The following is a 24,214-nucleotide window of genomic DNA, read 5'->3' as shown; positions in this document are numbered from 1 at the left end:
CATGAGTCAGTCACACCTTGGGGGAGGCAAACAACTGTGGAGTTGTCCCTGGTCACCAGGGTATCAGTTTGCCATTCAGAAGCAGTTCCAGTCTGAGTCCCACAGAGTCTTGCAGCTGCTTGATGTTATAGGCTATGTCTCATGCTGCTTCACCTCCCCTGGCGGCACAGCACCCTGGTGAACAAGGTTTTAAAAATGTAGGTGGGTAAGCCTTCCTATCACACCACTGTCAGGAAGTTTTCTTGTTCTGTTATGGGTGTCACCACTTCCTGTTAACAATATTGATTGGCAAATGCTCTGTTCACAACACCAAGAAGGTGGAGAAAGGAGAGGAATGATACATGATCAGCCTGTTTCTATGTAACAGCCATCTGCCTTATTATTATGCTAATCATGTTACCAGAGGTCCAGAGCAGGGTGTACTCATCACACGCCACCCCTTGACAGTGAAGGACACTGGTGATAACACCATCTCTTTATCACAGCCTACAGCTTAGTAATGGGGTCGTAAAGAAGACTTACTGGTGACAGTGGTACATACATTGGCCAAAGCTGTTTACTTGAGAGCAGAACAGTGTACAAAACATCAATTTGAGTAGCTGATATGCAAAAAGATTTGAAACATGATATAAAATAAAATAATGTATTTCCAGCAGCTATAACAAGAGTGCATGTAAGCCTCCTTGTGATGCTAAAAGATAACCTGGAGACCAACACTTTTAAATAGTTAATCATGAAAGTCAGTTAATGTTAGATTGTGAATATTTTAAAGCATTTCATATAACATCAAACACAGCAGAAACATTCACAGTAGCTATTTTGAGTTTCACAATACCTAAACATGAAAACAATGCAAGTATAAATTGGTCGAATTTTATTGATCTCTCCACCAAGGGATTAATTATATTACACTTCTTACTTACAGAGTAATGGCTGTTTAAAAAGGTAAGAGGCTAACAGACTTCAGGAGACTCCTGGAGTCTGATGAGGATAAAATCTTTGTCCAGAGGTGAAGCATTACTAGATCTCACCAGTGCAGAGGAGAACATTAAAAGTGGTAAAGATTGGAGGCAGTCTGGGCTACAGCTACCATCTGCTGGTTGAGTTTGTGATCTTGAGGAATGTGGGCCTGGAAAAGAGGGAAATCAGGATGCTGAACTTCAGGGGAACGGACTTCCAGCTGTTGGATGAGATCCCCTGGGAAACTGTCCTTAGGGTCTAAGGAATGGAACAGAGCTGACAGCACTTTATGGATGCTCTTCTGAGAGCACAAGAACACTCCATTCCCCAGAATAAGAAATCTCACAGAGCAGGCAGAAAACCAGCACAGCTGAGCAAGGACTGCTGGTCAGACTGAGGGACAAAGAAGTGAAGTATAAGCAGTGGAAGCAGGGATGGTTGGCCTCAAAGAATATACAGATGCTGTCTGGATGTGCAAGAATAGGATCAGCAAAACCAAGGCAAAGATGGAAAGGAACTTGGCAAGGGATGTGGAAAAATGACAAGAAGGAATCCTACAGGTACAATGGTCTGAAGAGACAGGCCAAGGAGATTGTACCCCTTCTGATAAATGAGAGAACTGGCTTCAGCAGACATGGGGAAGGTTGAAGTTCTCACTGAGTTCTTTTTCTCAGTCTTCAGTGACAGTCAGGCATCCCAGGCCTCTCATGTCCCTGAATCTCTAGACAGAGGTTCAGGGAACAAAATTCCTCCCACTGTAAGTGAAGAGCAAGTTCAAGACTGCCTCATGAGACCGAATGTGTATGAGTCTAAAGGGCCAGATGACATGCATCAGAGGGTTCTGAAGGAACTGGCTGATGAGGTTGCCAAGCCACTCTCCATCAGGTTTGAAAAATCATGGCTGTCAGGCTAAGTCCCCAGTGACCGGAAAAAGGGAAACATCATTCATTTTTTTAAGAAAGGGAAAAAGGAAGACCCAGGGAACTACAGGCTCATGTCTGTGCCTAGGAAGATCATGGAAAAGATCCTCCTGGAAGATATGTTGTGGCATATGTGAGACAAAGTGATCCAAGACAGCCAGCATGGCTTCACCAAGGGCAGATTGTGCCTGACCAATCTGGTGGCCTTCTATGATGGAGTGACAGTATTAGTGGACAAAGGCAGGGCAACTGATGTCATCTACCTGGACTTATACAAGGCCCTGGGCATGGTCCCACACAATGCCCTTATCTCCAAATTGGAGAGATTGGGGGTTTGAAGGGTGCACTAATCCATGTTTAAAGTATTGGTTGAATGGTTGCAGTCAGAGAAATGTGGTCAGTGTCTCTATGTTCAGGTGGAGGCCAGTGATGAGTGCTGTCCCCCAGGGGTACATCATGGGGCAGTGCTATGACCAATTCTACAATGAAATTTTTGGATTGAAATGCATAAGGAGCAAGATGTGCTAGAGTACAGCTAAAGGATGCAGTTTTTCCCAGTACAAGCATCCCTTAACTTCTCTTTTCCCTACCACCATTTACAATTTCCAAGTCATGGGGTGGCTCCGTACATCACTAGAATCAGTATAAACAGTGCTGGCTCCAGCTTCAAAAGCTCAGGTAACAGCCAGTAATTCAGCCCAAGTTATCTCTGCTTTTCCATCTGCAGAAATATTTACAGCTTTGTTAACAAAAACAATTCTTTTTAGACAGACACTTCCATCTGTAAACTGTACTTCTGAAGTATCATTAGTGTTAAAAGGGAAGCATCTTGAATAGGAATGATGGCATGTCTCTTTCATGCTCTTGAGACAGTCACATTCAAATGAGAGTCCCTCCTGAACAATAATTTTCCCAAAGGGCAGTGCAGTGATGAATTTTAAGCGCACGCTGCTGGATGGTAGATTTTTCTGCTACCCCTAGGGGTTGCTCTTGGCCTTCACTATTAACTTTAAAAATAGGCAGAGGGATATGCAGAGTATGATCTGTAGTGAGATGTACCATTTCCAAGATTGGTATAAATTGCCCTAGGCACCTTTCTATATATGGGATATGTTTATTTTGGGAACCCTGCCAGCAATGTGGCCCAAATTAGATGGGATCGGGTGCTAAGCATTGCGTTCTTGCCATAAACCCTGCTTTCTCAATGTGAGGTGTAGACAGAATAGGATAGTAGAATGATGGAATTATTATTATTTACATTAATTCTATTAAAGGTGAAGCATGGATTTGTGACTGGAAGTCCATGCCCAGATTCATTTTTTCTTAAATAAATTATAGAGGCCAAGATATTTATAAAAATAATGAGGTTAGTCCCTCCAAAGCCATAGAGAGCCTTAGAACAATTGCAAGATATTTTTCATCTATTGAGAAAGACATATATATCAGGATATCAAGTGTCACAGTTGGGACTCATTTTCCTTCCCCTTCCATTGGGTTCCTAGGTAAGTAACTTCCTGGATAGGGCCCTAATATTTATCGTGTGATATTCCCAGTCCTAATTTGGTTAAATATTCCCAACTTTGTGTAGCAGCTTCTTAGGCCATTTCTTCAGTGAGACCTTCTACCAAAATATCAGCAATATATTGCAATAAAGTTTTACCAGAAGGTCACAAGCAAATGTGTAACTCTGACTAAGGCACATATGCTGTAGTAGGTGAATGGTTAAATCCTCGAGGAAGCTGAGCAAAACTATGCTGCAAATGCATCCAAATGAAACATACCTTGCCCTCAGGTCACAGGGGCACCGTAAAAAATATATCATTAGTATCTAGGGTGGCCATCCAGGGAAAAGCATCATTTTCCAGTTCTTGGACTACACCTATGGCTGAAAATACTGTGGCAGTTTATGGCCCGATATGGCAATACAGCCACGGGTAATCTATGATTAAAAGGGAAGCGTGTTTCTCCTACAATACCGCATTTAAGGAGGTCTTCAATTAAAGTGGTGACAGGTTTGTGTGTACCAGATGATACGGGGCATTACTTGATGCATGTGATGGCAGAAGGGGTAAAATCAAGGAAGCTTGTAAAAGATTTCTTACTGCCAATTCTGGTAATGTTTCTGATAGCCCATTTAGTATTTCTCTTTATCCCACTTTCGTCTTTCAGAATATCCATATCCAGTATATTTAGGTTTCCCAATAACATTTGATATTTTGGTAGGACACTAAATGCATTCTTCTGAAGAGCTGAGTAGAGGGCATTATTCCACCTTAATCACTAATGGTTTTGTTCCAGTATCTATAAGGAAATTAGCTGTCAATTTATTGTTTACTATGACTCAGAAGGTGGGGCTAGCTCCCCCTGGAGAAGGCTCTGGGGAGACCTCTTGCAGCCGTCCAGTATTCAAAGGGAGCTTACAAGCAGGAGGGGGGCCGACTTTTTACAGGGGCAGTTAGTGACTGGACAGAGGGGAATGGCTTCAAACTAAAAAACGAGAGTTAGGTGTTAGGAGGACATTCTTTACTCAGAGGGCGGTGAGGCCCTGGCACAGGTTGCCCAGAGAAGCTGTGGTGCCCCATCCCTGGAGGCTCTCAGGGCCAGGTTGGATGGGGCCCTGGGCAGCCTGAGCTGGTGGGTGGCAGCCCTGCCCACAGCAGGGGGTTGGAACTGGGTGATCTTTAAGGTCCCCTCCAACGTAAAGCCATTCTATGATTCTACTAGGATTTGTTCTACTTGTCTCACTCATTCTCACTTTGATTAAGAGATTCCTTAGCAGTATCATTTTTTGTTGTTTGAATTAGCCCACTGACTTTGTTGAGCTTTTGTTCAACCTCTGATTTGGATTGAGTAGATTAAGTTAAACCACCCACTCTCTATGAAGGGGAGGGTCAGGACTTAGTTCTCATACGACTGTCCACAATGGTCTGTCAGAGCTCTTGAGAAAAAGGGTTCTCATGGGTAAATCCTGGTGTAGTTGTTGCATAAAAACCAGTTTTCCTGCACCTGTTCTTACCATACAACCCTCCAATGAGGGGATGCAGCAGGAATGTCCCACAGAATGGCTTCATCACCTTGGACTTCATCCTGATGGAGTGGTTTATTATCGGTGCTTGTAACAATGCATCCTGCAATTCATTTGGGCCTCTCCAAGGAACTGTAGGTTCATCATCCTAATCTTAATTAATAATGGATCCCTTTCACCCATTTGATAGCTAAAGTCCATAAGGTTTGAAGGGTGAGGAAAACACCATGACCAAGATTGAAATCATCTCTCACTTTCACAAATAGGGATACTCCTCACACCCCTTTATGCCAAAGTTGGCATAACCATTCAGCTATTGATTTTGTGGGTCATTTTTTATGTTCCTTGAATTTTCTATAGATCATCTTCATTAAAGTCTTGAGTTTTAGTGGTGTCATGTTTCTGCAGATTGTCCCTTTATGGGTCATCAGTAGTTATTTATTGTTTAATCAAATGTCTAATTGATATTAGTTATTAGGAATTAGTTATTTTTCCATCGGATTCATCTACACTGTCCCAGATGTCTCTTTCCCAACCACTATAATACAGAGCTGTGCAAACCTTTATAGGAGCTACATGTTATGTTGCAATAGTTTTGCATGGTGTTTTCTTCCCTTCTCCATAATTTTTGGTATTGTTTTTTAATATGTGTGTTTCTTTTTCATATATGCTGTCAAGTTTTATTTAATTTGTATATGCTCAACTTTAAACCTTTTATTGCTAATTCACCTCGCAAACTTCTGTCTTCTTTCTCTAACCTTTCAGCTCATTCCTTCTCAATTTTCCAAACTGCAGCTAACAAACATATCCCTTCCTTCTTTCTATCCTTCTTTACACATATCCTTCCATGTACAAATTTTTTCCGTATGGCTTTATGAACATGGCTTATTGCTCTTAGCCATTCCTTATCAGATTCAAGATCTTGTCATCCCTTTTCCATAATACTTGAACAATGTGTCCCGTTTATCAGGGGAACTAGTCATCACTATAACCCAAGGTTCTTATTCACCATGACAAATTCTGTCAACTGATGTTATGGGGACAGGTTGAGTTATTTTAGAGATCCTTGGTAAAATGAGGACTGGTCACAGAGTTGTGGTTATAATTAGAGCTTGATTAACACATACAATTTTTTGGCCATTCTCTTGGTGCTGGAAGGTCTTGGTATCCCAGCTATATGAAATACGGAGATGACTGAGGAATTGTTTCTGTATGCAGGTGGTTTGCAGGTGACTTCTCAGTCCGCTATTGCGGATGTCAAGGAGTAGTAAGGGAAGGCAACAAGAGAAAGTGAGCTGGGTGCTGAGTGATAGCAAGAAGCCAGGATGTTGAGTCAGCAACCAGGATCCGTCTCAGCAGTTCCTGTGACAATTTTCTTTCCCTGTGTGGGAAACCACATGGGAGAGAATTCAGGTATGTTCCATGCTGGAACTACAGCTTGGGCATAAGCATGTGAGGGTCCCCTCCATTTCTCCCTGGGTTTTTTTTTTTTTTTTTTGAGGTATATTTGGGGTCTCTCCCAGGTCTCTCTCTTTTGAGTGACTCTGAGCAGTACCTGTAACAGTCTAGGTAGAGAATGCCTGATACCTGATCAGTGCATCCAAACTCTCTCAGCATCTAACGCTTGGCTTTTTCTTCACTGAATTCTCAGTTTGCCCTTTTTAAAGGTCCTTGTTACTTTCCCCATGACACATTTCCAACCTTCATAGCATTTAATATGTTAGTCACTCTCAGATTACTCCCTTTTTACACCCAGTCTCCCACACTGAGCTTGGGAACACCATCAGTGGGCTCCCATGATAACTTCCAGTGTCTCCCCCCTGGAAATTGGACAGCAATGCAGATGGGAGGGCTCGATCCATCAGCAGCTTGAGATGATGCAGAGTACCAAATAAGAAGTAGCAGCCACATTCCTCTCCATGTAGGCCAGGTACTCAGACCCTTGAATCCTTCCAGCTTCTCTTCTTCTAACTCAGCATGCCTGGTTCCCTCAGCTTGTCCTCTTACATCATGTACTCTGAACCCTAGACTATTTTTGTGGACCTGCTACAGACTTGCTTCAGCTTGTGGAGACCTCTCCTTGTAGCTGGGGGTGCCCAAAAAAGACAGTATCCAGATGCATCCTCACCAGTGCTCTGCACTTCCTTCTACCTGCTGGTGATGCTTTTACTATGCTGTACTGACTGTAGTAGGCTCTCATGACTGCAAAGGCAGACTGCTGACTTCTGTTCAGCTCCTTGTTCACTCCCCTCCCACTGATCATCCTCCAGTCTGTCCTCTTGCAAGAGGTCATTGCAACCAAACATAGAACTGCCTTTGCTGAACTTCGGGAGGTTCATGCTGGTCCATTCCTCATGCCTGCCAAACTCCCTCTGAATTTCCCTCCAGTTTACCAGCAACTATAGTCCTCTCAAACACGTGGATAGGACAAAGAAAAATGGTTTTAAACTAAAGGAGGGAAGATTTAGGGGGAAGTTTTTTGCTTAGAGTGGTGAGGTGCTGGGATACATTGCCCAGAGAGGCTGTGGATCCCCCATCCCTGGAGGTGTTTAAGGCCAGGCTGGATGGGGCCCTGGGCAGCCTGATCAGTACTCGATCTAGTGGTTGTCAACGCTGCCTGTAGCAGGGGGGTTGGAACTTGATAATCCTTGAGGTCCCTTCCAACCCAAGCCATTCTATGATTCTATGACCAGAAGAGAGAACTAGTCCAGGATGTCTGAGACACAGACCTAAGAGAGTCACTGGATTAACCTTCAATAAACCCTTGATCTACAGGCCTTGTGCACGCTGACTTCTAGCTGACAGGTTAGCAGCCCCTTTCTCCTGGCAAAATGATGACAGGGAGGTGTCATCCCTCAGTCAGTATCAATCTCCCAAAGCTGCTCTGCAAAGTTGCAATTAAGCTGTTGTGCTTGTATCTTCGAACTGCTAGCAGCAATAAGTGAAACACAAAGACAGTGAAAGACACATGAGAAAGAACTGAACTAACTGTGGGGTCCAACAGCTAGTCTGCTGTGATATCCTTTCCTTCTCACAAGGGACTCCACCCAGAATAATGAAAAAGAAACAACCTGTAGTATTTTGTGTGTGATCATTGCTGATTATTAAAAGGGAAAGAACACATAAAAACGGGAGACAATCTACAGCTCAGTCCCTTCTTCCCTTGCTCAGACAGGTCCACGTCATTTCTGTTGCACAGCTTTGAAATGCCCCAACTCAAGGACAGCAAGAATAACTGGCAGCAGCAGCAGAGAATTAAGGCAGGTTCTCCCCTGCCATCCAGCTATTGAGGACGGGTTACCCCAGAGTGTAATCAGAAAGGTGAACATGGAGTCTCATCTTGGATGAAAGGTGGCATTTGCAGCTATTACTGATGTTGTCATATAGTGTTTGTGTTGACAACTTGTGGAATGACAGCAAGAGAAAGGGCAAATCCTGAACCTCATTGCAATATGGAGAAACAGTACATAAATGTGTCATTCTCCAACTGTTTTTCCTCAGAGCATGGACTCAGGCCAAGTTCTTTGAGAAGCTCCAACTGTGTGTTTTGTATCTCTAGATAAGCACAGAATCCATGGTGAAGGCTGTACTTAGACAAACCTTAAGAATTCTTCCAGTTACTGAAGGAGATGTGAAGTGCAATCCTGGCCAATAAAACTCCCATTCCCATCATACAGATGCTCACAGCTCGGGAGTTTTCACCATGCTGAAATACTCACCAAAACAGAGGCCTAACAAGCACCTCTTTTAAAGACTGCAAAAGATGATTCAGCAGTGTTTACAGCATAAGCAGTAATAACTGGATCCCTTGAGCATCTCCAGCAATTAGACAGCAGTGTCATTCATACATGGACCTGTGCTGCTTTTGCTGCACCCTTGCAAAGGTGCACACTGTCCAGAGAATTACTCCAGGCAGAACCAAGGCATCTGATTTTCCAGACTCCAGAACAGACTATAGGCCAGCAATAATATTCAGTACACAGCTAAGACACACAAACACAAGATATTTCAAAAAGCCACTTCGACTGTTCTGTTCAAGACAATCTGAGTAGACATTGACAATTACAGGAAGAAATTGGAGATGTTTATAATTTTTTTAAAATAAACTTTTAATGCGCTATATAGGCATGATCACTATGAGATCTTCCACCTATATGCAACACTACACACTGCAACACACTGCATTTTCAATGTACATTAAAAAGTCTGGGAAGAATATTCCTTCACTGGAAAAAATATCATACAATCACTTAAATAAACAAAGACAACATTACAGTGCAAACAAAATCCTGGTTTTATTTATTCTGCCATTACTGAGTATTTTCTTTCTAAAAGTTTTTTTTTTTAAACAATTAAAAACCTACCCACTGACAACCAACATTTTCTGAGATGATTTCCTTTTGCTGAATCATGGTCTGATCCTTGAAGCTGTAATAAACTGTATACATATCTGTATGTTGCATATTGACCTGATTTGTATCAGGCTTGGGATCCCAACCCCAAACCTGCAGACGGCAATAAAGTGGCACTGCTGGCTTCAACTGACTTTTGATCAGCCTGTGTCAAGAAAAAATAACACAACAGTCCTCTCCGTGAACTTAAGAAAGTGTAGGTAAGAAAGGGCCAGGTGTTGGTTTACAATTATTTTGTTTTCTGCTGCTAATTGTTGTTAGAGAGCGCAGGGGCTTACTTTTCCATAACAGAAGAAAAACAGTCGTAGGACAGCAACAATGCCAGACTCTAAAAAATGCACATCACCATGAGAAAAAGGCAATGTTACATCGCCTTCTCCCAGGAGGCATGAGGGCATTGTCAGAGTCACACAGGCCAAAAAAAATAAAAAAATAAAAAAGGACAGCAGCAGATGCAATCTGATTCCTAATCTGTGAGAGATCTGCCTTCATGTAGTCCTGCACCAGCGACAACATGCTAATGTTAAAGTGCTTCTAAGCTCTTGCCAATTGGGTGATTTTATGAGGCGAATGAAGACGTTAGGGAAATGCAAAGTGCACGTAGGTGAGAACAAAAAAAACCAGAGTGGTTGTTTCTTGGAGAGGAATGTTGTTTCTTTGTAAACTTCAATGTACAACCTTTCTCTCAGAAAACCAGTAAGAACTTCTGCCTTTGAATTCCATGTGAGAAAGGGACGGCTTGACCCACTACTGCTGATACACAGAATGACACTGGGCTCCTCATGTACGTATGGTCCACTCCTGCTCAGACTGTGTTGGGTGTCATAAACAAAACAAGGCAGGCTTAAAAGACAGGCAGCAGAACATTCACCACTGACATTGTATGTGACTTCCTTCAGGCTCTTATCAGATTAGACAATACAGTGAAGCACTACTTTTACAGGCAGTAACTGATTATTTCATTATATTTTTCAGATTTGCACTTCTACACATACATAAAAGAGAAGAAAAGAAAGAAAAGCTGAATTAAATAACACACAATTTCACAGTCCTTTTGCAGTCTGTAAAATACCTAAACTGCATGAAACCAGCTTGCTACTAAAACAGCTGACAGGTTAATGCACAACACTCTAGCTATAGTTGGGAGATGGCACAAAGTGACAACTACCAGGCTATTGAATCCCCAGTTCCAATTTCTTCACAATTATAGTATTTCACTTATCGCATTCAACGAGCACACAGAGCATGTACCAAATATCTCTCAAGTGGATGGGCACCAAGTTGGCAGGACTGAGGTAGAGAGCAGCTTCTGCAGTGCTTCTTTCTGGCAGTGTATGAAATACAGCAAGTGGACTTCTGCTCACAGGGAAAATGAACACTGGCCAGAAGGTGTGTGTTGAGGGACCATGTTTTAAGAATGTCTTGTACACTGGAAAGCTGAATTTCTGTTCTGCTACATACCACCGTTCTCATTTGCACAGATGTGAAAGCCAGCTTGTGTAATGGCAGTGTAACACACACTTCTAAGTCTGCTACCTCAGCGTGACAACTGTTTGTTCCAGATGAAATAAGCAAGTAAAGATTTTGCCTACAAAAGCCTTATAAAAGCCTTTGACCACCCTCATGCATAAATACTAACCCAAATATTAAAATGACTCATTCTCAACTACTTAAAACATCAGGGTGCAACTTCCCCAAACAGAATTAGCCACCTGCATCTAGCAATGAAACTTGAAAATTAAGACAGTAACCCTCATAGATTTATTATTGTACCAAAGAAAAGGATAAAAATATATAATAGACTACTTTTTAATTATATCCCCTTATTCATAAATAATTGACCATGACTTGCTCTCGCAAAACTATTCATTAAGATTGATGTGCCTAATAGGGTTTTCATATTTGACTACCCCAAGAAACACTGGGGTTTAAATTCTGGGCATTAACAAAACAAAACAAGCTAAGTGACCGCACTGAGCTGCAAGGATTTGCCTGCTATCAGCTTCTTCTCCGGTCCACCAAGAACCTTATGGGCAGGTTACGTTTTCACATGGAAAAGCTTCTAAGGGTAGCAAGAGAATAAATGTTGCTGGTGCTTTACTGTTGAGAAGAACATGTTGATTTAGTTTAAATCACGGAGAAAGAACGTTTTGTTGGGAAGTATTTGCGTTCACAGAGAAGCTCTGGGAAGGCTGTCTGTTCTCTTTGCACTAAGGTAAGATTCCTTTCTCTTACACAGAAGCACAGTTTTAGAGGCATGCTGCAGCATAAGATTACCATACACAAAGTCCCATACACAATTCTGTAGATCACCACCATGACCCAGTCTAAAGGCAGTCGCTCTGCATCATATACTTGAGCGCTGGATTCCGACAATGGACTTAGTGCAACCCAGCTTACCTCTCACCTCCCATCCACAGGAAGGGGTGAGACTAGGATATTAAAGGGTCCGCACAGCCACAGGGTAGAGCAGTGACAAGTGTTCTGCTCCTTTGATAGGAAGCTTTTTAGTAGTGTAGTAATGGATGACTTCAGGAACACTGTCGAATGGAGGGCTATTCTGACCCAGGATGTATTTTTCTTTGGTTTTTGTCAGTTTCATGTGCATAAAACCTTGACTGCTCCTGCAAGAAAAGCAAAGTATTAGTTCATGGTTTTGTACAGGGAGGAGGTCAGCACCACAACAGACTTGTTCACAATGCAGGGGAATGTGGGAGAACAAGACATTTTCTAAGTGACAGGTCAAGACTACTCCAACACACAGTGACTGTTAGCTGCAAACCTCCAGAGGCAGATCAGCACAAAGGCAACCCAAGGTTCTCTTACCCTGGAGCTGACACAGGCATGCAAGACGACAGCCTCTTTCCCTCTCCTGTGAGCATTTATTTTTCACGAAACCATCCATCATTTCTGGACAAAAGGTGTCACTGTTTTTGCTGTATCAGGCCCAGCCTGATACACAGCAGGCTGTGAGCCTCACTCAGATGAGACAGAACTTGTACTGGGGAGACCTCTGTGCAGGGCACACCTTTCCTATCCTAGAGCAAGTGCCCAGAACATGGCCTTGTGCAGGCAGACCTGCTGCCCTCAGCTGGGGAAAAATCGTCAGATCAGCCCTTTACCAAGATTAATGGCTTAAAAACTTTCATATGCATTGTGCTTAGCTCTGGCTGCTGGCCTGCAGCCCCTCTGCAGGCACAAGTCGGTATGCAACTTTGTTGAGGATTTTTTTTTTTTTTTTTACATTCTTAAGGCAAACAAAACACATACTTGTGCTTAAACACAGCAACAGTTAACTATCAATGCATTAGGCAAAATTCTACCACCACAGGCAGTTCTACAAGCTGTCTGCAAAGACACATGCCCTGAACCGACTTGAGCAGTGTTCTGGTTCAACGGTCAGAGCTCCAGACCGTTTGCTTACAAACAAGGGAACATTTGTGCTGCTGGTTTTCTCCTTCACTGCAAAGCAGCTGAGGTATGGCATGAACTAATAGTTCTGTTATCATATTATTTCACCAAAGATCAGTGATGTTGCACAGGGAAGCCCCATTTCTCATGAAAAGAAGAATTTTCTTGGCAATTTCTCTTTCTTTTGATAAAACACGTTGGCGGAGCAAACTGCAATCACAGAGAACTCCCCAGCGCTAATGCATCTCATTAGTGTATGTAGTGTTTAAAAGGAAACATGTAATTCATGCTGGATATCATTCATTACCATAACAAAAAGCAATTTTTCATCAGAAAGGCTTTGAAATACTTCTAATGAAATTGACCCTAGTAACAAAACCAATCCACTCCTAAAAAGTAAGATATTTAATAATACATGATGTAATTTTGCAGCTGCTGGTACATACTGCCTGCAGCTAATATATACCTCTTACAGCTCTTACTTTTTCTGGTAATTGCTCAATGAATTTTTCATGAAAAATACAAGCCACATTCACTCTAAATCAATTCCTTTCATAGCAGAATGACTGAAAAACGTTTCATACAAAACTGATATGACTGGAGGTAGAGGGATCACTTTCATCCTGCAGAAACAGTAGTCTTCTTAATGTAAGCCGCATGCAATTCATACTTATAGGATCAAAAATCCATCAATGTTTTCCGAGCCTTCCACCCTAGCTCATCAGTATCTCAACACATATCCTCCCTTTTCAATCAGACTGCACTATTATTTTTGAGAGGTGTAGACCTCCAACTGTTAAACATCAGAAATGAAGCAGAATGACTTGTGGGGGTAGAAGGATTAAGTTGATGACCAAAGGACGTTTCCCTGCAGTCACTGGATCATCATTTGTATCATCACAGCCCTCTTTGCCATTGGTCTCACTTAGCCATTGGAAGATGAATTCCACAGGGCTAATACACCTAGGGATTTTATTTGCCCAAGCCTGTTCTATTAAAACCAACTGCTATAGAGGATCTTCATGGAACTTCCCAGATAATTCAGCTGTCAACTGGTCATATGTGTTCATTGTTATCTTCAGTTATTTTCATTCTCAGCTATCTTCATTAATTATTCAGTAAGATCTCTAACCGCTCTCACCAAACACTAGTTTTCTTTTAAAGGTATTTATTAGAAAACTGGCAGGAAATGGGTGGTAAGCTAACCTAACATTTTGACTGTTGAAAAGTTGGATTCCCCACCTGCATACATGTCTCCCCTCCTCCCTCTGCTGAAGAGAAGAAGCTACAAAGAAGTCTGTGGTGTTTAGACAGGCCAAAATCTGGAGTTTCCCCTCCGCAGGTCTTCCCTTAATAGGTTGAAATGCAGGTAGATTTTATTGTAGTTGCTTGTGAAATAAATAACTCCCACCCCCCAAAAACAAACAAACAAAAAACCAAAATAAGAAACCCTCCTCACATCCCATTCTATTTCCTCCCTTGCATTTCTACACTTTTGGAGGTCTCCCAGAAAAGCAGAATGTTTTTACTTGGTAAAACCCCATCTGAATGGAAAGCCCTCAGAAGCAGATTTCCGAGGTCCTTCTCCATGGATGCTAAGGAGCAGAGGTGGCAACTAGCAGCCATGTGAAACTGACCTCAAAGCTTTGCAATGTCAGGAATGCACATTCACAAAAGAAAAAGAACTAAGAGGAAAGATCAGCATTCAAGCAACCACCTGATTTTGCTGATTGCTAGTGTTTGTATGAAACAGTAATCACCACATTGTTAATGATGGAGTGAGTTCTAATTTCTATCCCAGCTGCTTTTTTGGACGACCAGAACTCTGTAAGATGAGCATTATTCCAAGATTACTGGCAGATGAAAGCAAAGATTATTAGAAGCTGAATTTTCTGTTTTCAGTACTTTCCTCCTTCCCTTCTTGCCTTCTTTTAAGTTTCCAAAAATTACATAGTGAATCTGTCATCTGCTTTCCTTGTTCCAAGTAAACCAACTGAGACATCACTAGTTGCAGCCAGAAATACCAATACAGACATTTCCAGTCTTCTAGAATGAAGAGCAAATTCACTTGGAAGAAAGTGGTGAGGCAGGTGGATTCAAAAATCTCTGTAGGTTCTTTCCAGCTGAGCCACTCAATTCCATATTAGGTCAGCATGTTGGAACCATGCCCTTGAATTAAGCTCTTCCAAGTGCCAAGGATTTCAAACCATTCACATCTCCATTAAGGATGCTGTACTGTAAACCCTTCCCCATTTTTTCCAGAAGTCTGCCTTACAGGCTCCCCTCTTCTGGTATGCCTCAATGCAAAGAAAATTAGGGGCTGACAGTAACTGGCATGGACAGAATATGTCTACACTTGTTTTACAACACAACTTCTGCTAGGCAGGTGACTACAATTACAGGAGTATTGTTCAGAAAGATACTTGAAAGCAATACTCCTCCACCATCTTCTCCTTCAAACCCTTTAATTCATGCCTTGATCTTAGTAAACACAGAGGTTACTGAAATGTAAGGTAAAGATGAGGGAAAAGTCCTATGACTGAAGTGGCTGTAAATCAGTTTCTGCTTAGTTTTCAGCAGTGTCATTTGCATCCACTTAAATTTTACAAGCACAAGCAAAACATGCCCTTGATAGCGTATTGTCATGTTTTTGGAATCTGGATTACTCAATTATTTCAGCAACAATAGCTATTAGAACCTTCCAGGTCTTCCAGGTCTGACATCCAAAAAGCAGAACCTAAAAGACAATCCCAAATTGAAATACACGAACACTGCTATGAGCCAGTGTCTTAAGTAGATCCAAAATAATCATTTTGCAAGAAAAGATGCCGAAACCTACTTAAGTTACATAACAAATGGTTACTGTGTGACTTTCAAATGTTGCTATGATTTCTCAAAGTTTCTCCCAAGTTTCTGTTCAGCTCAGGGTGACAAAACAGTGTCAAGACAGTGACACTACAGAAAATATTCATTTTTACCTTATTTCAACCATTCCCACAAGTTTCAAATGCAGAACTGGAGAACTCCTAGATACTGATCTCTGAACCAAACTACTTTGGACTCTCCAGGGCAGGTGTTTATACAGACACAATACATGATACATGACTAATAGCCACACCTTGTTTAAAATGTTTTGCAACTCAACCATAAAACCGAGCGACTTTGAATTAGAGCTTTCCCACACATTTTCCTTCAGTTTCCAAAATCCAGTGAGGATGGGAAAAGGGATTGTGCAGACAGCTCACCAGATCATGCTTTGTTTGATCTTATGCCTGAACTCTGGCAAAAGAACATTTAGGAAATATTAATTAGGCACTAAACCTAGCATTTTTTTTTTCCAGAATGTTAACGACTGTGAAACATTATTCATGTTTGCAACCAGGAAAATTGGTCAAGCCTTCTGAATACTGGTTTGGCTGCAGAAAGTGCTGTCTTCTCAGAACAGATTTTCTGCATCAAGGCATTCAAAGTGAAATGCTACTTGGGCAAAGAAAAAAGCAACAACATTGCAGCAGCATCAGAAAAAGCATTCTAGCAATGCTGGAAACGTATGTTGTTTTATGCTGTCACTTTGAACAAAACCGGCAACATTTCATGGCAACTAACAGCAACAAAGAAATGAATTCAAGTCTCCTCTGAAACAAACAAGAAATAAAATTGTTTTCTTTCCCCCCCCCCCCAGTATGAGTGATCAATTAAAAAAGTCCCTTAATGGAGACAATCTAGTTTCCCCACGTATTGTTCTTCTGGCTCAGCTCTGCTTTTTCAAACACAGAACACACAACATTGTAATTCTCTGCCTAACAGCCAATATCTCCATTGTACAAGCATGTGTCCGTTTATCTACTAGAAAGGGCTAGTGCCCCTTTGCAGCACCATGCAAAACAGTGCTCTCTCTGTCTCTGTTCTCTATAACCAATGCTAACCTGTTGCTTAGAGGGCAGGAAGGATGCTTAGCCTGTTGGACTTCTGTCGAAGTGGCAAAATCCTTGTTTGCTAACAGCCAGCTCCTTGTAATTCCTGTTTAGGCTGATAGCAGACTAGAAATGCATTTTTAAATACTTCTATTCAATTTGTTATTTAGAGAGCTATGAACATACCCCCTTATCTCTCTAAGCTACACAGAGTGAAAAGAATTAGGATTTTCTTATGTCACAACTACTGTTTTCCAAGAAGATGTTACGTATTTTAAATTAACTAAAATGTATAGAGCCCAGCATTAATACAAAAAACAGAACCTACCCCAGAGCTTATGTTCTCCACCTTGGAAAACAGGACCTTTTTTACAGATCAATCCTACATTCTCATATGCGACAAAAACTCTGCTTTCATTCTCCTCTGCCATTCTAGGAAAACCACAAGTCTATTTGTAAGCTCACAAGATCAGGGTTTTAGTAAACAACATTCTCCACGGACGACAAAAAGACTGAATTCGGGGCTTTTCTCCCCCTGAAGGCAACAACTGCATGGAAATTTTCTGACAAAACAGAAGGAAATGGTAATTCATGTTTTTACTTACACTATGCACATTTGGCTCACTTCTGAAATAATCTAAAATTTAAAAGTAGTCACATTTCCCCAAACTGAAAAGTCAGTCGGGAAATGAAGTGCAAGCATGGTGCACACCACTGCAGAGGGCCGCGGCAAAAGGAGACTCTTACTGAAGGAGTTAAAACAACAGCACTAGGAACCATAGAAAACTGCCAAAAGCCAAGCAACTGAAAAAATCACTTGAACTGTGGCAGAGCAGCTTGAAGGTTCTGATAAAACTTCGTGCAGAGTTGAGAATTATGTATTTCCTGTGGCCACAACAGTCAGAAAGCCAGCAAATAAATGATGTTAAAGGCAACTGTACTTAGAGTTTTGAGATGAATGTAAAAACTGGAGTAGATTTCAGGAGGGTTAAAAGCACACATTGTCTTCTTAAGGACATCAAGCTGGAAACCTTTCTTATGGTGAATAAACATGTTCAGCAATACTATTAATTTTGAAATCACCCACCATTCATCCCAGAGAAAATGAGCCTTCACCATCCACCAGGCAAGCATACTTCAACCACCTTCAGATCACTGGATTTCCCTTTTCCAACATACATACTAGTATTTGGACAGAAATCAGCCATCTAAATACGCCAGCTGTTTTCATGCATTCTAAATAACTCTATGGAAGTCTGCAGAAATGCACAGTAACAAAGAATCTACGCAACCAACCCGTACAGGATCTTCCCTCTTCCATTTTTAGAGAAAGTAGTCATCTTTCATCTCTGTCAGCCCATGCTACTTAACGTCAAGTTTGTAACCTCTACTTCCTAAGGCAAACCAATGCTCAAATACCAGGAAATGTTTTTTCACCACTATAACCATTAAAAGATGACTGTTAAATGCTCTAACAACAATTAAGAATTACAATAGTTGTTAATTGTTGTAACTTCAATTCTATTCTAGCTAAGGCTTACAGCTCATCTACACACCTCCAGATATCTGTTCCCATCCAGTCCAACTCCCTGTTCCTAGCAGGACCTGCCCATCAGGTTGCTGAGTGCTTTCTACAGGCAGATTCACAAAACCTGTGAGGATAAACAGCTCCTGACCTCTCCAAGGTCTCTCGGCTGCACTGTTCTCATAGGGAAGAAGTTCTTCCTTAAGTCCAAGGGAACTCCTTGCTGCAGCTTGTGACTCACTGTCCAACAAACAGCTGTATTCTTAGTAACTTTCTTGGAAGACATTCCAACGCTCACCACTTCACTTTCTCTGCTGCAGATCAGCCAGGCTCCGTGCCATGAGCTAACATCTACCAACCCTTCCAGTGTCCCTGCCTCTGGACCTGCTCCAGTTTTGACTTGTCTTTTTTTTTTTTTTATAGGAGGCCTCACACCAGATACAGCCTCACTAGAACAGCATTCTATAGATGTAGTCCCTTTTTTGTCCTTTTGCTTCTGCTTTAGCTATTACAGCCCAGCAGGTGGCTGGATTTCACTAAGCAAGACTGAAACTTAAGGCAACATACAAATTGAGATTTCCTACTGTTAGATTTCACAGTGCACCTACAAGAGCTTGATGCACACTGAAGTCATGGCAGAACACCTGAAACACAAGCATAACGGCACTCCTCTTGCTTCTATACCTCTCACTCCACCTATTCCACCACCCTACTTGCTAGTAAAAAGCAGACCTTACATAAAGAAGCTTGCATTTCTGGGCAATTCCATTTGCCCTGAACTTGGAATTTCATTGACAGCAGTGACACAGTTATCAGGAGTATGGATCTCATGTTTTCACTGAGCCTTATGCAATTAAAACTGGGCTTAAGGAAAGAGCGAGGGCGTATGAGAGGGCCAAGCACCTACAACCCCGAAGGACCACACAGAAAAGGAAAGACCAGGAAAAATGACAAGTGGCCCCCCTCAGGGGTCAGCACAGGGACAAGCATCATCTTCATCACAGTGGGATCAAGTGCACCTTCAGCAAGGTTGTGGACACACCTGAGGGGGGATGCCATTCAGAGAGACTCAGACAGCCCTGCTGAAAAGGACCAGGGGGTACTGACGGATAGCAGCTGGACCTGAGCCAACAAAGTGCCCTCACATTGTTGAAAGCCAACTGTATCGTCGGCTGCATCAAAAGCAGCATGGCCAGCAAGACGAGGGAGGTGATCCTGCCCCTCTGCTCTGCACTGGTGAGGCCTCACCTGGAGTACTGCATCCAGATGTGGAGTCCTCAGTACAGGAGAGACATAGCCCTGTCGGAGCGTGTCCAGAGGAGGGCCACAGAAATCATCCCAGGGATGGAGCCCTATTAGGACAAGCTGACAGAGCTGGGGCTGTTGAGCCTGGAGAAGAGAAGGCTCTGGGGAGACCTGATAGTGGCCTTTCAGTAACTAAAGGGAGGCTATTAGAAAGAATGGGGCAGAAGCTTTAGCAGGGTCTGCTGAGATAGGACAAGGGGAAATTGATTCAAACTAAAGAAGAGTCTCCTCTTTAGAGATTTAGATTGGAAGGAAGAAGTTTTTTTTTTTTTTACACTAAGGGTGGTGAGGCACTGGCACAGGTTGCCCAGAGTGGTGGTGGATGCTCCACCTCTGGAGACATTCAAGGCCAGGCTAAAGGGGCTCTGTGCACCTGACACAGCTGTAGGTGTCCCTGTTCATTGCAGGGGAATTGGGCTAGATGACCTTTAAGGGTTCCTTCCAAATCAAACAATTCTATGATTCTATAGTGTATGGCTGCTGGAGGGGCTACCAGAGAAGACACAGCTGCCCCAGCTATGAGGCCCAGGTCTCTGGATTGTCCAGATCATCCATGGAAGGATACCTTTTGCCTCAAACACTTGTCATCAGCAAGAAAAAATTCTTGCTTTAACTGCGACAGATGAACCCGTATATCAAAGATCATTTAATGCACCCAGAGATAGCCAATTCACACAGAATTAATTTTCACTAGGTAAACAACACTACTTTAAAACAACAGCCATTGACATGAGTAACTTAAATTACCCTGACGAATGTTTTATCTACCAGTACATTTTAACTTGGAAATGGAGCAACTTCTACGGTTGCTTCACACATACAAAATAACTACTTTTGTAACATGAAGCTGACAAACCACTTGTGCATCTGATCTTCTCAAAGACCACAGAACACAGAAAGCTTTCCTAATACCAGAAAATATGGTCTCTGGAGACCTTTCCATTGTGCAATACTTTGTTACATTAAATGAAACTGAGCAAGTACTGCTGCCTGTATCACTGTTTTTTTCATTTTTGTAGATACCCTTTGCCAGATATTGCTGTATTTTAGAAAGCCTAAAGTTTGTCTCCAGTTGTCAAAAAGAAGAAAACCATAAAAGCAAGAACTGCAGAGCTGTTTGTTTTTATTAAAAAAAAAATAAAGCTACAAAATCATATGACGCTACAGAATAGCCTTTATATTGCTGTCATAATCTCAGTTCTCTCTTCCTTTTTTCCTGTATCAGAAGTGTATCCATAGAACTGAAAAAAAATGCTGCCTCATACATGCTGGTGAAGGTCCCTGAGAAACACAAATACACCTAAAGACTAATGGTGAACATGGTTGCCTGGGAAAAGCATGCAGCTTCTAAGCAGGGACAGAAGCAGCAACTTCTGCCAAACAATTATCTTACAGACACACAGCTACAAAATTACTAAAATTTATCTCACCCCACAAAGCAATTCCACATCTCACTGACCTACACATTAGGCACTTTCCCATTTTTATGGCTAAGTAGAATCACAGTTGTCTAAACAATAAAAATAAAAAAAAATCAAGCAGTGCAACCACAGAATTCAGAAGTAACTCAGATGTAACTTAACAGATTTCAGTATCAGTCTAATCTAATACTGGAAACCTCACTTTAATGAATTAAAATGGAAAAGACAGTGCTCCTGAATGTGGAAGGAAATGTCTTTGGCTCCTGTACCGCTTAAATACGCTTGGAACAGCAGTTTAGAAAGGTCTGTTCAGTTCTCTAATTTTGTCTACATGTAGCTAGCAGTCCAGCAAGCTTCTGAAAATCCTTTTCCATAGGGCGTCCTTAAAACTAAACTAAATCTCCATCTTTCTGCTTTGTAACATGACTGATGTATGCATTATTACACAAAGACCATTTTACTATTTGTCCCAGAATATGCCAACAATTTCTACGTATCTTGCAAGAAAAACACTAGTAGCACAGTTCCATAAGCATAATATTGTAGCTTGACTTTTTTTTTTTTTAGTCAGTCTCCATACATATAAACCTAAAAGTCATCCACATTCACAGAAGAGCTTGCTCTAAACACAAACTAGAGGATTTGCCAGGAGTTGGCATTAAACAGTCAAGAGCTTCACACAAAACATGGATGAACTGTGAGTTTACTAATGCATATGTGCGTGGGTTTGTATAAATTCAGTGTTTTCCCTATAGATGCTATTTCTGCCTCACAGATACTTCAATATGTGTACTCCTTTATTTCACAGTCACTCCTGTGGGTACAACAGACATCCTGCCTACCTCTCATCCTTTACCCCAGGCAGCCCTACAGGCTTGGGGAGGAGTGGCTGGAAAGCCACCTGACGGAAAGGGACCTTGGTGTGCTGATGGACAGTCAGCTGAATATGAGCCAGCAGTGTGCCAAGGTGGCCAAGAAGGCCAATGGCATCCTGGCTTGGATTGGTGAGCAGGACTAGGGAAGTCATCCTGCCCCTGTACTCGGCACTGGTGAGGCCCCACCTCAAGTACTGTGTTCAGTTTTGGGCACCTCAGTACAGAAAGGACATTGAGGTGCTGGAGCAGGTCCAAAGAAGGGCAACAAGGCTTGTGAAGGGCTTGGAGAATATGCCCTACGAGGAGAGACTAAAGGAACTGGGGCTGTGTAGTCTGGGGAAGAGGAGGCTAAGGGGAGACCTCATTGCTCTCTTCAAATACCTGAAAGGTGATTGCAGTGAGAGTGGGATTGGTCTCTTCTCACTGGTGACAGGTGACAGGACAAGGGGAAATGGCCTCAAGTTGTGCCAGGGCAGGTTTAGGTTGGATATCAGGAAAAACTTCTTTCCAGAAAGGGTTGTTAAGCACTGGAACAGCCTCCCCAGGGAGGTGGTTGAGTCACTATCCCTGAATGTGTTTAAAAACCATTTGGATGTGGTGCTCAGGGTCATGACTTAGTGGTGGGTTGTTAGAGTTAGGGCAGTATGGTTAGGTTGTGGTTGGACTTGATCTTGAATGTCTTTTCCAATCTGAGCAATTCTATGACTCCATGACTTTATGATTCTCTCACCTCTTGCCAACAGAAGCTATGATGTATATGACTCTCATGTGCTCTAAGGGCCAGTTGGAGACTAACTACACTTTCATATTTCAGTGGATCACAGACAGTCCAAATCACATCATCTTGCTTCTGTTCCTGATCTACTGTTCTGGGGAGATCATCACCTCTGAGCTATCAGCATCCACACACCATACCCATCCAGGAGAGCTCCAGAAGCCTTTGTAGTGATGTGCCTGCCTATCTGTTCACTGCTTTCATTAACCACAGCTACTCAGATCTGTCATATTTGTACTACTAAGTCTACGTTAAGAAGTGTGAAAAACCTCAGCCAGGATGCTGAACTGAACATCCTCTAATGAGAGGATGAAGACTAGAGATAGCTAAGTGCTCTTCAGAGCATTAATTCTTTCCTCAGATTCATTACAGTTAAAGTAACAGCAAGACATCACAAGAACTAATTTAATAATTACTTGTTTTACACATCTAGCCTGATGCGCTGCTAAAGCTTGGAGGGCTTATCTCTTCAGCCTCATGGGCTCATCTTCAGCACTGCTTTCCCATGTTCTAAACACAGTCACAGCAGAGACTCATTTGCATTTCTTCAGCAGTCTGTTCCTGCACGAATTTCCGTTTCAGCGTGGTTGAATTGACAATACAGGCCTTGGGGGTGTCCAGAAGCAGCCCCACTGTCCCCACTAGCCAAGCCCCAGAGAAACCAGTCCTGCTCCAAGACAGATAGTCCTGGAATTGCTGAGTGAAGCCTATCAGTGGGATAGCTCTCTTTTTGGGAAAAAAGGTTGGCACTGCAGGACATGAGCAAGTCCATAACCAGTTCCTCTGAGGTGCAAGCTTAGGGGGCATGAATCATATAAAGTATGTGAGGCTTTATATAATAGGATGAAATGTGAACAAGTGGATGGAAATAAGCATTCCCTCCCTACCTGACGAGGGGTTGGGCTCTCCTTGCATGCCTCAATGATAGACTGCCCTACCCAGTCTGCTTTTTTGGAACACAAAATTAGATTTGCAGTTCAGACATAGACAACTGAGTGATAAAAACAAAGACCTTCCTGCCACATAAAATTAGCAGTTGTGTCAGTTGCTACCCATCTTCCCGCCTGCAAGCATAGGCATATGACCCATGAAGTGGATGTTAGAAGATGCATCCACAGAGCTATTCACAACTTAAATACAACTCAAGTGTGGAATAGAATGCTACCCACGCCCACTGGCCTGTAAAGGCTACTGATGCTCCACTCAAGCCTCAGTCGACTCATGACTGAACCACACCACAGTTCCCTATTACTAGAAAAAAGGTCTTCAGTGATTTTAAAAGGAGAAGACAATACTCGCTTTCTAAAACGTACTGTTTTAGTGCTAAGTGCCAGTCAGACAGCAACAACTGGAATCAAATTACAATTTAATTATTAGAGAAGTGTTTAGCAGACAATGGCAATAACATACTGTGCTCTCACCCTGTTTACAGCTTTTATTTAGTGCAGTTTCCTATTCTGGCACTGATATATCTGGAAAAAGATATAGTCATGTGCTGCTTCACTGCAACCAGGACAACACCACACAAATGAGAAATGCTGCTTTTAAACTTACTGGAAAGATTATTCTTATTGGATGTCTATTCTAGTTGAACATAGTGCAGTTACTTAACACCACTGACTGGGCAAACATAAATGTAACTTCTATTTGTTATTCTATCCCTCACAGGAG

General features: G+C 42.1%; 1 protein-coding gene across 3 annotated transcripts in view; it reads right to left on the bottom strand.

The window, feature by feature from the left end:
• Positions 9,176-24,214, bottom strand: part of SHB (SH2 domain containing adaptor protein B) — a 72,034-nt gene continuing 56,995 nt past the window's right edge. For 2 of the 3 annotated variants that reach the window (XM_021380149.1, XM_021380148.1), the window contains one exon: positions 9,176-11,941. In XM_021380149.1, coding sequence (XP_021235824.1) covers positions 11,758-11,941 — 184 coding nt within the window. In that variant the 3' untranslated portion in view covers positions 9,176-11,757. The remainder of the gene's footprint in view (positions 11,942-24,214) is intronic. The other variant, XR_002433283.1, reaches the window with a different exon arrangement.

Source organism: Numida meleagris, chromosome Z (genome assembly GCF_002078875.1).
Source record: "Numida meleagris isolate 19003 breed g44 Domestic line chromosome Z, NumMel1.0, whole genome shotgun sequence".
NCBI lineage: Eukaryota > Metazoa > Chordata > Aves > Galliformes > Numididae > Numida > Numida meleagris.
Note: the sequence above shows the minus strand (reverse complement) of the source record. Positions and strands in the feature narration are given on the sequence as shown.